The sequence below is a fragment of the Somniosus microcephalus genome, chromosome 10 (assembly GCF_052327205.1).
Source record: "Somniosus microcephalus isolate GS21.2 chromosome 10, FLI_Smic_1.0, whole genome shotgun sequence".
Classification (NCBI taxonomy): Eukaryota; Metazoa; Chordata; class Chondrichthyes; order Squaliformes; family Somniosidae; genus Somniosus; species Somniosus microcephalus.
In genome coordinates this window covers 199,369,273-199,383,641 of record NC_140996.1, presented here as the reverse complement: position 1 = coordinate 199,383,641, position 14,369 = coordinate 199,369,273, and the positions used below count along the sequence as shown (strand labels likewise).

General features: G+C 43.8%; 1 protein-coding gene across 1 annotated transcript in view; it reads right to left on the bottom strand.

Moving 5' to 3' along the window:
• The window catches only part of gpr143 (G protein-coupled receptor 143), an 82,184-nt gene that overhangs the window by 34,334 nt on the left and 33,481 nt on the right, over positions 1 to 14,369 (bottom strand). The window contains exons 2-3 of the mRNA XM_085999448.1: positions 8,778 to 8,884; positions 8,467 to 8,561 (exon numbers count right to left, since the gene is read on the bottom strand). Coding sequence (XP_085855574.1) covers positions 8,467 to 8,561; positions 8,778 to 8,884 — 202 coding nt within the window. The remainder of the gene's footprint in view (positions 1 to 8,466; positions 8,562 to 8,777; positions 8,885 to 14,369) is intronic.

Below are 14,369 nucleotides of genomic sequence, written 5' to 3'. Positions count from 1 at the left end.
ATCATTTCTACTGGTAGTTTCCACAACCATTTATACCGGCCGATTGGCCCTATGGGGGGGGGGGGTGGGTTTAGCAGTGTGTATGTCAGGGTTGTGTTCTTGCCCCAACCTTATTCTTGTTGGGCGCTGACTACATCATGGAGTTAACAGAAAACAGTGGACGTGGGACCAACCTAGACAATATGTATATAGATCTGGACTTTGCCTTGGCTGAAACTGTGGACACCCTCACCGAAGCCCTATAATTTTTTTACTAAGACACCTAGGGGCAAAAATTGGGTCATGCCCCCTTTGGGGCGCTAACTTCGCCGGGGTGCTACTTTTAGCACCGCGAAAAAGTTAGCGCCTCCAAGCCCGAAATTCAATGGTAGCGCCCCAAGCAGGAGGCGGGGCGCTACTGGAAACACTCCCCCTCCCTCTTGGGGCGCTCCAGCCCAATATCACGGCGCTATGTGCCGCAGCGCTACACACTAACAGGAGACGCAGAGCAACCGAATTTTGCCCCCCTAGCCTTTGTCTTCAAGTCAGCTGGAACAAGCGGCAATCGCCAGGACGCAATATTCCAGCTGCCTTCTGAACAGAAGGCGATCCATCGAAGACAGTGGCCGTGATTTTACTAACCTCGGTGGGGCCATGGCAGGCGAAGTCGGTGGCAGGTCGCGGCCCTGCCGTTGGCTCCATCCCGCTCTGTGAAATGACTCTGTTGATGGGGCTTGTTAAGCCCTGCCCAGCCCATTTCCCAGCCAATTAGAAGAAGCGGTCTGGTGATGTCATTTGATGATGCGTCATCAGCCGGTTTCCTTAAAGGGACCATGGCCAACCTTATTTTGACATTTGTGCTACAGCACTGAGGTGTTGCAAACACTGACAATCACTGCACAGAGGTGCATGGCTGCACACAGGCTCTCCCATGACTCCCTCCATATGCTTATGGTGGGAGTCACAGCGCACTGAGAGGTCCTCTTCCCTTCCCATGGGCAGAAGAGACCTCTCCAGGAGATCAACGCAGCCTGGTTGCACATTGCAGAGGAGGGCACAAGCAGGGATGTGGTCAGAAGGACCTGGGTGCAGTGGCGCAAACCTTTTAACGATCTCATCCTGCTGTGCCACTCATCACATCCCCATCACTCTGCATTCCCTTCCCTATGCCTGCCCATCCACTTACCTTGCACCTCCACCCATCCCTCTCTATCTACATTATCACATCCCCAAAAAAGGGTACAAGGATAAACCCAGAAACTACAGGCCAGTCAGTTTAACCTCGGCAGTGGGGAAGCTTTTAGAAACGATAATCCGGGACAAAATTAACAGTCACTTGGACAAGTATGGATTAATTAAGGAAAGCCAGCACGGATTTGTTAAAGGCAAATCGTGTTTAACTAACTTGATCGAGTTTTTTTGATGAGGCCAATCCGGTTAATGTGGTGTAGATGGATTTCCAAAAGGCATTTGATAAAGTGCCACATAATAGGCTTGCCAGCAAAGTTGAAGCCCATGGAATAAAAGGGACAGAGGCAGCATAGATATGAAATTGGCTAAGTGACAGGAAGCAGAGAGTAGCGGTGAACAGTTGTTTTTCGGACTGGAGGAAGGTATACAGTGGTGTTCCCCAGGGGTTGGTACTAGGACCACTGCTTTTCTTGATATATATTAATGACTTGGACTTGAGTGTAAAGGGCACTATTTCAAAATTTGCAGATGACACAAAACTTGGAAGTATAGTGAACAGTGAGAAGCATAGTAATAGATTTCAAGAAGGCATAGACAGGCTGGTGAAATGGGCGGACACGTGGCAGATGAAATTTAACACAGAAAAGTACGAAGTGATACATTTTGGTGGGAAGAACGAGGAGAGGCAATGGCCCAGAAATTCGGGCCGGGGGCTTCCTGCGGGTGTAAGCCTCCGACCTGCACTTACCTACCGCGCCGGCCGTTGAGCTGTGGGCCCCCGTGGAATTCCGATCCTGGGCCTGCTCCAACTGCCGGCGCGCAATGCTTGCATATCCCAGGAGCGCAGTTAGTTCGATGCATCCCCTGGGATCACGTGGGCCATGGAGAGCCAATGGTAGCAGAGAAATGCCCATTCATAAGTTTGACAGGAAGAGCTGTCAAAACTTATAAATACTATAAGCCCCAAAACATCACTAAAACTTCAAATAATTTTTTTTTTAAATCACATTTTTTAAATAAACTATAAATTACATGAAATAACTATTTTAAACAATAATTTAAATTTTTGAAATTTTTTTTATTTTCTAACGGGGCTAAAAAACTTACCTTTCTTTAAAGTATTTAAAAATAATAAACCTGTGGAAAAAATGTTTTAATTTTAATTAATTCACCACTTACCTTGTAAAAAGCAGGCCTTACGCCTGCTTTTTAAATGTCTAACTCTTGCAGACTTACCCTCCCGGGAAAAGCTGCAAAAAAAACGTAAGTTCGATGCGCACGCGCTGCCTCTCCTGCGCACGCATTCGACCTCTTAACCCCTGCTTTCAGGGGAACGGAAGTGCCGGTTTCCCGCGCATGCGCAGTGCATGCAGGAAACCGGCACTTCCTTTGGGCCTACGGGTGAGTACCCCGTGTGTACTCACCCGTGGAGACCCGAAGTTCTGGGCCATTTAATATTATAAACTAAAGGGTACAATTCTAAAGGGGGTGCATGAACAGAGAGACCTGGGAGTATATGTGCACAAATCATTGAAGATAGCAGGGCAGGTTGAGAAAGCGGTTAAATAGGCATACGGGATACTGGGCTTCATAAATAGAGGCATAGAGTACAAAAGCAAGGAAGTTATGATGAACCTTTATAAAACACTGGTTCGGCCTCAACTGGAGTATTGTGTCTAATTCTGGGCACCGCACTTTAGGAAGGATGTGAAAGCCTTAGAGAGGGTGCAGAAAAGATTTACAAGAATGGTTCCAGGGATGAGGGACTTCTGTTACGTGGATAGACTGGAGAGGCTGGGGTTGTTCTCCTTAGAGCAGAGAAGGTTGAGAGAAGATTTGATAGAGCTGTTCAAAATCATGAGGGGTCTAGACAGGGTAGAGAGAAACTGTTCCCATTGGCGGAAGGGTCGAGAACCAGAGGACACAGATTTAAAGTGATTGGCAGAAGAACCAAAGGCGACATGAGGAAAAACTTTTTTATGCAGCGAGTGGTTAGGATCTGGATTTCACTGCCTGAAATGGTGGTGGAGGCAGATTCAATCGTGGCTTTCAAAAGGGAATTGGATGAGTACCTGAAAGAAAAAAATTGCAGGGCTACGGTGAAAGGACGGGGGAGTAGAACTAGCTGAAGTGCTCTTGTAGAGAGCTGGCACGGGCTCGACAGGCCGAATGGCCTCCTTCTGTGCTGTAACCATGCTATGATTCTATGACCTCACTAGCCACCCCTCACACTCACCCTCATCCTAGTGCAATCATACCAACTACCAACACACAAGGGTAGGCACTTGGGTGTTTTATGCAATGTTCATGTAAAGTTTCTGTTAATGTGCTGTCAAACATTGAAATCTTTATTTTCAATACTTTGCGTTCTTGGACAAATTTGTGTGCACCTTTGGAAGTGGCTTAGTGAGTTGCAGTGAATGGTGAGACATAACAGTACCCCCTGCAATTGGGATGAGTGTGAAAGGAATGGCTTGGGCATTGTAGGGATGCTGTATGGTGTTGGTGTGGAGTGGTGCCAACCTGGTGCATCATGTGGCAGCCTGGGTGTGCAGCATCAAGTGAAGTAAATGTGGCCATGGTGAGGCCATCCCTGGCCTCCCGGGCAGCAATGTTGTCAGGTGCTGATGCCCTGTGTCCTGTGTAGCAACAGGTGATTGGAGAAGATTGGTGCTGCTGGTCTGCCTGGTGCTGCTGGTGTTGGGGCTGATCGTGGTGGGATTCTGAGGACCAAGGTGAGAGAGTATAAAGGGCACCTATGCTGATGGAATAAATGGCAGTAGAGGTGATAGAAGCAATCTGTCAATGGTGAGAGAGGTAATGAGGTGAGACTGGATGGAGACTTGTGTAAAGACTTGCAGCATGGTGAATCTGTTGTGGAAATGCAGTGAGGAAGAGTTTGTGGCGGAGGGAAGATATCTCTAAGGTGGGAGCTTTTACTGTACATTTGAAGCGGTCAACTCAACAGCTGATTCAATGGCCACTGAACTCCCGCCTCGGCTTGACAGACGTGGTGTACGGCCAGCGTGGAGCCCGTGGGCGAACTGTCAATTGCAGGTGGTGAGCTGAAATTCATTCTCAAGTGGCTGTAAACACGCCACTAATTACCTGAATTGGGTCCCCCGCCGCTGCGTGTCGGGTCTGGTCAGCGCTGACAGACCCGACATCGGGGAAAGGCATGTGGCAGCGGGTTGAGAGTGGGGTCCCGACCCTCTCGGGAAAAAAAACACTTTCCCACCCGACCCGCCACCAATCAGGCCCGCTGACCCCCCCCAGAAAATCCAGCCCTGTGTAACCAGTGACACAATTCACTTACTTATTTCTCATCTGCCCCTCGGCGACATCATCAGAAAACAAAACAAAACAGGTTCCACATGTACGTGGACGACACCCAGCTCTACTGCACCACCACGTCTCTCGACCCCTCCACTGTCTGATTTGTCAGACTGCTTGTCCGACATCCAGTCCTGGGTGAGCAGTAATTTCCTCCAGCTAAATATTGGGATGACCAAAGCCATTGTCTTCAGTCCCCACCACAAACTCCGTTCCTGAGCCACCGACTCCATCCCTCTCCTTGGCAACTGTCCGAGGCTGAACCAGACCGTTTGCAACCTTGGTGTCGCATTTGACCCCGAGATGAGCTTCCGACAAATATCCGCTCCATCACCAAGACCGCCTACTTCCACCTCCTTAACATCGCCCGACTCCGACCCTGCCTCAGCTCATCTGCTGCTGAAACCCTCATCCATGTCTTTGTTACCACTAGACTTCACTATTCCAATGCTGTCCTGGCCGGCCTACCATCCCCCACCCTCCGTAAACTTGAGCTCATCCAAAACTCTGCCGCCCGTGTCCTAACTCGCACCAAGTCCCGTTCACCCATCACCCCTGTGCTCGCTGACCTACATTGGCTCCAAACTTATAGATAAAAATACTTCAGGAATTCATATTTACAATCTTGCTTCTCCGCACTCACTAAATTGATCCAAGTCTTTTGCTTAATCAGTTTTTTAAAACTTTACTAACTGACCAAGTATCACAGCAAACTATTGTGTGGGAATATCGGTAATAACAGGAATGCTACACAGGCACATATAAATATTTGAACATATTATGATGTTTCTGTTCAAAAGGAATTTGATTGAAATATGAATTTTAAGAACGTCTAACAAAGTCAGCAGTCAAGTGAGTGCATTAAACTATGGAAGAGGAAAAAGCCATTTAGCCTATCACAACTCCTCCCTCTAGTACCATAACTCTCATCTTAGCATCCAACTGCATATTAAACATCCCGAATAGTCTCGGGGCTGTAACTCCAGTGGGAGAACGGTGGAACCACAAGTGAAATGGCAGAAACAGCCATTTTCCTGGTGGTCCCACCGAGCGTATGACAGCACACATCCCCTGCAGACTCCTGGTTTCTACTATTCCTCCTGGTTATTCCAAACATTTATCACATTTTTAAAGTAGAGAATTTCCTTTAATAACCAAGTTAAATTTACTTCTCGCTATTTAAATTTATGCAATCTAATTCCACTTTCTCAGCTTACTCTGAAGTAATGTTACCTTCTCTATATCATTTCATCTTTTATATACCTCAATGAAGTCTTCTTGTTAACCACTTTCTAGACTAATGCACAAGTGCTTTGATCTTTCCTCGTAGCTCACTGCCTCTGACCAAAGCTTCAGGCAGCAATGTGTATAGACAGTGCACAAGCGGCACGTGGATTAGACACGTTATTTAAAATTTGGGCAGATCCAAAATAGCAGCCTCACATTGTGGGCACGGCTGGCCTGCAGAGACCTTCACCGACGTCAGGGAAGGCCTTCAGCTTGGCCGCAAAGCCGTGAATACGTAATTCTGCCGAATGTACCCTGCAATATAAACAGGGCAGATTCAGTTCAACAGAAGCCAGGACATTTTCTTGAGCTGCCTTCATCGGAAGTGGCTCCATAGATGTCCTGTAAAGAGATGCCAATCAATCGCAGCACAGGTTATATGTGTTATATGCTTTACAAATGTACCTTGCAATGTTAACCTATCAGTGTGATGATAAACTGTACAATGGGACTTTTAATCCAAATATCTCAAAAGTTATTAGAAGTAAATTAACAGTATTTTCAAACAATTCTCCTGATATGGGTACTGTAGCTTCAATCGCCCTGTAGTAGTTTGAACTTGCACAAGGTCTCTCAATGTTCCTGGTTACAGTTATTTCCCTGATTTTATCCCACAAAACAGTTTGCTTGTTCTGAAAAACGCTTTATATCAATATTCTTTGAAACAGAAACAATATAAAATACGGTTTCCAAACAGGATATTGCTCTCCCCTCCAACTTTCTCCTGTCCTATCGTAGAATCATACAGCACAGGAGGCCATTCGGCCCATCGTGTCTGTGCCGGCTCTTTGAAAGAGCTGTCTAATTAGTCCCACTCCCCTGCTCGTTTCCCATAGCCCAGCAAATGTTTCCTTTCCTCTCCTGAAGGTACGGACATAAATGCTGGAATTACTGCTCAGCCCTCCATTTCCTCATCCATCAAGGCCAGATTTTGTGCATCAGCAGGCTACAAACTGTGAGGGGCATCACAGCTGAACCCGAGCCTGTTCACATGCACACTGCCCAGCTGGAGTTACTGGGGATGATAGTCAGGAAATGGAGCCCTGGCTGATTTGTCTGCTTACTTATCCAGAGGCTGCTTGTAGCACCCCCTACTGTCAGCTCAAGTGGCAGCACAGATCAGGGATCTAACCTGGGATCATCCTGGTCTGTACTCAGTTCCATGCAGAGCAGTACCTTTATTAGACGAACTTTCAAGGGAGCTAAAACAGGATTAATAAAAGCATATTATTTCGTGCAAACTAGAATGCAATTAAAATGTAATGTTCAGATATTCTTTCATTTCCCCCACCTGCTGCCTTTTAAAAAAAAATATACTCAGCATCGCAGGTTCTATCATCCAATGCTGCTCTATTTAAGCTGGGATAATGTTTCTAACTAGGCCATGGATATCTCCAAAGCTTCTGTTGAACCACATCATATGGCAGGAGCCATGCGCTATGAGGCAGGACTGATCCCTTGACAATTTCTTCCGCGCTCACTCACAGGGCGATCTCCATGACTGATCTATTTAATGGCCCTGTTCGGTGCGGACAATGACACTTCCATTAGGAATCAAAGAGGCGGAGTATTAGTCATGGACTTTATAACTTGGGAAGATTGGAAATGTATAACAATCCTTAAACAAGCTGCACTCCAAGACAGTAGAAATAGAATTGTATTATGAGGTGTGATTTCTATCCAAGTGGTAGAAAACATTCTTCTTCATCATTGCGGACTAGTTACATATTAAAAATGTATTTGGTAATGTGTTAAAGAGGATGGCTTTAATGGTGCAGTACATCCCCTTGTGGTTTGGTTCCAGTACAGCTGGAGCCAGTGAGTGCTAATTATCTGACTATTGTGTGTCGCAGCATTGCCAATATTCAAGCCCTCAATCTTCAGAATGTTATTTTCTTTAAAAAAAAAAGTATTCTCAATTCATGTGGGAAATTTAAACAGTAGCTTTGCAGGTTTAAATTTCCCACATGAATCATGAACACAAAAAAATAAGTCGATAAATCGGAGGAATTACAAGTGAATCACAATTGGCAGCCACTCTGTGAATGCTGACGCTTTTAATGTTCTCTCCCTAGAAATTTCCAAAAGTAAAAAGTAATTCCAGTAACTGCAACATCGTGACAAAGAAACACAGGTACAGGAAAAGGCCATGAAGTTGATCCCTTTTCGATTAATGTTAATCCCATCTTTTTATAATATCCCTCGACCTCTTCTCGCTTTAGGACACATCTAACTGGCTCTTTACGCCGTACACTTCAACGGACTTCCTGGTAGCTTTTTCTACAAGCCCGTTACTCTGGGTGTAAAAAAAAGTCCATCTAACTTCCCTTCTTACTCCTAACTTCTCATTTCTCACTTGTGTCCCCTGGTATTTGAAACCTCCACCATAAGTGGACAATGTGCAGTGGTCAACTTTTGTTAATCCTCTTTATATAAACAGTTGAAAATTTTGAATAGACTGTTGGATGATATCATTATTTCATCGAGATGCCTTAATCATATTATGGTGTGATGCATTTGGACTTTTTAAGCATTGAAATATTTTAAACAGTAGCAGTAAACAAAAAAAACGCTAGTAATTTTAGTGCTATTATTTCTAAGTCTTAGATCTCTCATAGCTGGAATGTGCCAAGCTCCTTTAAACTATTCACTAATAATTATATTCTGTAAGGTTACCTTAGTCCAGAAGATCGCTTTACAACAAGATAAGCATCCACAGCATAGCAGAACAGCCACCAGAAGGTGGCGCTATAGAACAGTTGAATCCACATCTGCTTGGCGACGGGGACAAAAGATTAGAAAATTTTTTGTTGTTTGCAGAATTAAACCATTTGCATTATTGTCATTATTAAGAGATAATAGGTGGACAGGAAAAGTCATTACTTTATAAACGTGTTTCAATATCTTAATTGAAACATTAAAAAAATGCATTAGGAAGCAGATAAATAAGCAAGTGTATTAAAGCTTCAGAAGCAGATCCTACTTACAGTGCTGGCGACACAGAAGGCTGCTGGCCATGATGCAGTTCCATTAACAGAGATTCTTGTAACAAAATCTGGGAAGCCAAGCCACACTGATGATCTGGTTATTATTCCTTACAAAAGAGAAAGAGGCAAATGTTATTGGAGAGGATATTGAGCACACAGCAAATAACTACATTAAAAAAAAAACACACTTACAGATGCAGAATGGAATTTCAAATAAAATTATGAGATGCACCAGAATGTATCGGGACCTCAATAGAAAAAATATTTGCTATATTTAATTAGGTCATAATTGTACCTAGAATTCTAGGGTCATGAATTACAACTTATTATGCATTGAAAATCTTTCCAGTTACACCTATTGGCAGAAGAGAAATTCTGAATTTTAATTTCAGATTTACATTTGTTTGGTTGTTGAGGTTGCTAGTGATAAGAGGAAAGCTCGTCTATTTTCGCCACTCCTCAACGCAATCAACTGACCCTGCGTAAAATGCAAATATAAGGGCACTTTATGTATTTAGAACTGGTGCTTTGCTGCTCTACATTATGCCCAACCATAGAGTTTAATCTGAATATCTACATTCTCAGTGTAACCTGTTACCAGCCAGCTCACTTGCACTAACGTAACACGTTTCATTTAAGGTTAGACATTCATTCTTAGGACATGGGCATCACTGGCAAGGCCGGCATTTCTTGTGCATCCTTAGTTGCGCTTAAGGTGGTGGTGCTGGGCCTTCTTCTGTGAGCAAGTGTCAGAATCTAGGGAAGAGATAGCAGAGGCATTACTTCATATACAGTATTTAGTAATTCGTTAGGAAAAGGTGTTGTGCCAGAGGACTGGCGGATAGCTAACGTAATACCTATATTTAAGAAGGGAGATAGAACATGTCCAGGGAACTATAGGCCAGTCAGCTTAACATGGGTGGTCGGAAAAATAATGGAATCCCTACCAAAGGAGAGAATAGAAGAACATCTAGAAACAAAAAATATAATAATAAATAGTCATGGATTTCAAAAGGGAAAGTCTTACTTGACCAATCTAATTGAATTTTTTGAAGAGGCAAGAGAGTGGACAAGGGTAATGCAGTAGATGTAATTTATCTAGATTTTCAAAGGCCTTCGATAAAGTACCACATAATACTGATGAATAAATGAACAAGGTCAGGGAATGCGGAGTCAGGGGACAAGTAGCAGAATGGATAGCTAGCTGGCTTCAAGACAGAAAGCAGAGAGTAGGGAATAAAGGGTAGCTATTCAGAGTGGCAGAAGGTGCAAAGTAGTGTTCCACAAGGATCAGTGCTGGGACCACTGCTGTTCACAATTTATATTAACGATTTAGACTTTGGAATCAAAAACAATTTCTAAATTTGCGGACGACACCAAATTGGGGGGCATAGTCAATACTGAGGAGGACTGCAACAAATTACAAGGCGGCATTAATAAACTTGCAGAACGGGCATATAATTGGCAAATGAAATTCAACACAGCTAAATGTGAGGTATTACATTTTGGCAAGGACAATTGTGAGATCACTTATCACTTGGAAAATAAGAATCGAAATGGGGTAGAGGAGCAAAGGGATCTCGGAGTACAAATACACAAATCACGAAAAGTATTGACTCAGGTTAGCAAGGCCATAAAAAAAGCAAACCAAGCACTGGGGTTTACTTCCAGACGGATAGAATTGAAAAGTAGGGAAGTTATGCTAAACTTGTATTGAACCTTGGTTAGACCACACTTGCAGTACTGCGTACAATTCTGGTCGCCATATAGGATATCCAAAAAGGATAGAGAGGCACTAGAGAGGGTGCAGAGAAGATTTACAAGGATGATACCAGAAATGCGAGGGTATACATATCGGGAAAGGATGAACAAGCTGGGTCTCTTTTCTCTTGAAAATAAAAGGCTGAGGGGTGACCTAATAGAGGTCTTTAAAATCATGAAAGGTTTTGATAGAGTAGATACAGAGTGTTTCCACTTGTGGGGAAGAGCAAAGCTAGAGGCCATCAATATAGGATAGTCACCAAGAAATCCAATAGGGAATTCAGAAGAAACTTCTTTACCCAGAGAGTGGTGAGAATGTGGAACTCGCTACCACAGGGAGTGGTTGAAGCAAATAGTATAGATGCATTTAAGGGGAGGTTAGATAAGCATATGAGGGAGATGGGAATAGAGGGTTACACTGATAGAGTTAGATGAGGAAAGACCGGAGTGGAGCATAAACACTGGCATGGACTGATTGGGCCGAATGGCCTGTTTCTGTGCTGTATATCCTATGTAATCCTATGTAATCCTACTTCCTTTTTGGTCTGCACTTCTGACACAAGTGTGCACAGAAAAGGATGTAACCGAAGAATATAACTATATGAAGTGCTAATCCCAGTGCCTCAAGAATGAATCGTTATAATTCCTATATTAAAAAGTGGTATGGACGTATTGATTGGCCAACATCTATTTTTCAACTCCGTTGCTTAACCAATCTTGCCAAATTGTATGCATGTCTTACTTAATAGGGCAAGAGTTATTTAACTACTTTCATTTATATAAGCATTAATAATTTCCATTTCCCTTTACAATTGTCCTGTGGTTTCTCTGATTCTGAATATCAATTATTTGCATAACAGTGCTGAATTAGGGCCAGATTTGTGCTGTAACCACTAGGATCTGGATTGAATCTGTCCAAAGCTCATTTCACAGAGGATCCTCAGAACCAGCAAACAGAGGAGACTTTCACCCCAGTGGTCTAACATTATTTTCCTTAGCAGATACGAAGGAAGGGGGGGGGGGGGGAAAGAGAAGAGTTGGGACCATTTTGCACATGTGGAAACTCAATCTAGTTTTGGAAAATTCAACTTTTTCTTGTTTGTTTTCCAAGCATCCCTGCAAATTAGTCCTCTTCCTGTTTGTTTTCCAAGTGTACCCTTCCCTTTGAGGGGGGTGCAAGAGCAGAAGGACCTGGGGGTGCATATTCACAAATCTTCAAAGGTGGCAGGGCAAGTTGGTAAGATGGTTAAGAAAGCGTAGAGGATACTTGGATTTGTAAATAGGAGCATTGAAAACAGAATCAAGGAAGTCATGCTAAACATTTACAAATCAGTAGTTGGGCCTTAGCTGGAGTATTGTATACAATTCTGGGTACTACACATTAGGAATGATGACAAGGCCTTGGAAAGAATACAAAGGAGGTTTACCAGGATGATATAGAGATTAGGGAACTTCAGTTATGCAGAGATTGGAGAAGCTAGGATTGTTCTTAGAGCAGAGAAGGTTAAGGGGAGACTGAATAGAGGTGACGTAATAAAACTCACTACGCACTTAGTTTGAGCATAAAGCAAGGCTTTAATCAACTTATTTCAGAACATGGAAGTCTAGTTGTACTTCACTAGTTCCATGTCTTTACAAAATGTCCCCGGCAAGCTGGGGCCAACGCCCGAGTATTTATACTCCTTGGACGGCGCCACCAGCTGGCCGTCCAGTGTTATTTCATAGGTAGTTTCTCGATGATGAGATTTATAACAAGAGGTATTCAAAATTATGAGGGGTTTTGATAGAGCAAGTAGGGAGAAACTGTTTCCTCTGGCAAGTGGGTCGGTAATCGGAGATCATAGATTTAAAATAACTGGCAAAAGAACTAGAGGGGAAATGAGGAGCGATTTCTTCACACAGAGAGTTGTTAAGGTCTGGAATGCACTACCTGAAAGAGTGGTGGAATCAGATTCCATAGGAACTTTCAAAAGGCAATTAGACATGCGCTTGAAGAGGACTAATTTGTGGGGTAAAAGCTGGGGTGTGGGACTAAATTGGACAGTTCTTTCAGAGAGCCGGCACAGGTACAATGGGCCGAATGGCCTCCTTCTATGCTGCAAGATTTTATGATTCTCTGAAGTATCAAAGTTACAAGCCAGACTGCCTATCCTCCCAAAACCAGGAAGTGATCACCCTATAAAACCTTTTAAATGCAGGAAAGTTAGCAGGTCTGAAAAAGCATTTGTTTATTTAATCAGAAACAGCTATTGAATTCCACTATGAGTCAACATTGTAAATTTTGCAATGAGGCACACATTCAACTGGGAGTCAGATAATATGGGAAGAGTTGCACACTAGACTGGGAGAGTACTTGCTTGGCCTTTAGTGTGCTAACCCTGTGTGCATTTCCAGGTCAGCCTCAATGTAGGCAAGCTCCGTGTATTAAAAACTCCTGTAACTGGGAGCTCGGCCATTGGTTGGTAGGAAACCTAGTGCTCCTGCAGGATTTAAAGACAGCTTAAAAAGGGAAAGGCATTATAGTTTGCTAGTTTTCAGGACAGCAAGCTTCTTTGGTGAAAGAATGTCTGGAAGGGGATTAGCAGCTTAAAGGATGGCCCAATTCTCCAATGAGGCCTTTGAAATTCTACTGGAGGATGCGAGACTATGAAGAAGACGACAACTTGCATTTATATAGCGCCTTTCACGACCACCGGACGTCTCAAATCGCTTTACAGCCAATGAAGTACTTTTGGAGTGTAGTCACTGTTGTAATGTGGGAAAAATGAGGGGGGCCCTCTGTGGTAGTGAGCACCACAGAAAAAAGAGGAGTAATGGCAAATAGCAAGAATGCTACCTTCACCATAAGTGCACCTGGAAGTAGGTTGGAAGTTGAAAAATGTTGAATGGCCATACCAAGCTAGCCAAGAGAGGGCTATTTTCCACTAATTTGCTCTAATAAGCACATGTCACTTAGTTACTTTCCCTTACACTGCATGTTTAATGCTTACCATGAATGTCAATTATGCAGCAGGATTCACTTTGTAGTTCCTGCCTTCACCTGGAACTGTTCCTTCATTCAAATCTTTACATGCATTCGGCCAAAATTAATCCTCCCATCTAATGTAGCTGCATAATACAGCTACGTGTTGTCACATCCATTGTATGCTGACACTTGCAGGTCATCATGTCAATTGGAACTTACTCTACTCTGGTTTCAAGAGCGTACAGCCATTAAAAAAAGGAGCATGCACATGAACACAACTCACTAACCTTTGGTCTCTAACCCCATGAGGAGGAATCCCTACAAAGAAAGGTCTTGTATACACACAGTATCCAACCACCTCATGTACCCCTTCCACAGAGATAGCACCTAGATGATACACCATAGCTTTAAGAGGATATGGCTCACAACCTCATTAAGTCAAAGCACCACAGTAGGGACTCATACACATCCCATGTCGGATTATGTATTTTTTAATTCATTCTTGGGATATGGGCATCGCTTGCAAGACCAGCATTTATTGCCCATCCCTAGTTGCCCTGGAGAAGGCGGTGGTGAGCCTCTGCCTTTAACAGCTGAAGTCTGTGTGGTGAAGGTCCTCCCACAGTGCTGTTAGGAAAGGTTCCAGGATTTTGACCCAGAAACGATGAAGGATCGGTGATATATTTCCAAGTCAGGATGGTGTGTAACATGGAGGGGAACTTGGAGGTGGTGGTGTACCCATGTGCCTGCTGCCCTCGTCCTTCTAGGTGGTAGAGGTCGCGGGTTTTGGAGGTGTTGTCGAAGAAGCCTTGGCGAGTTGCTGCAGTGCATCCTGTAGATGGTACACACTGCAGCCACGGTGCGCC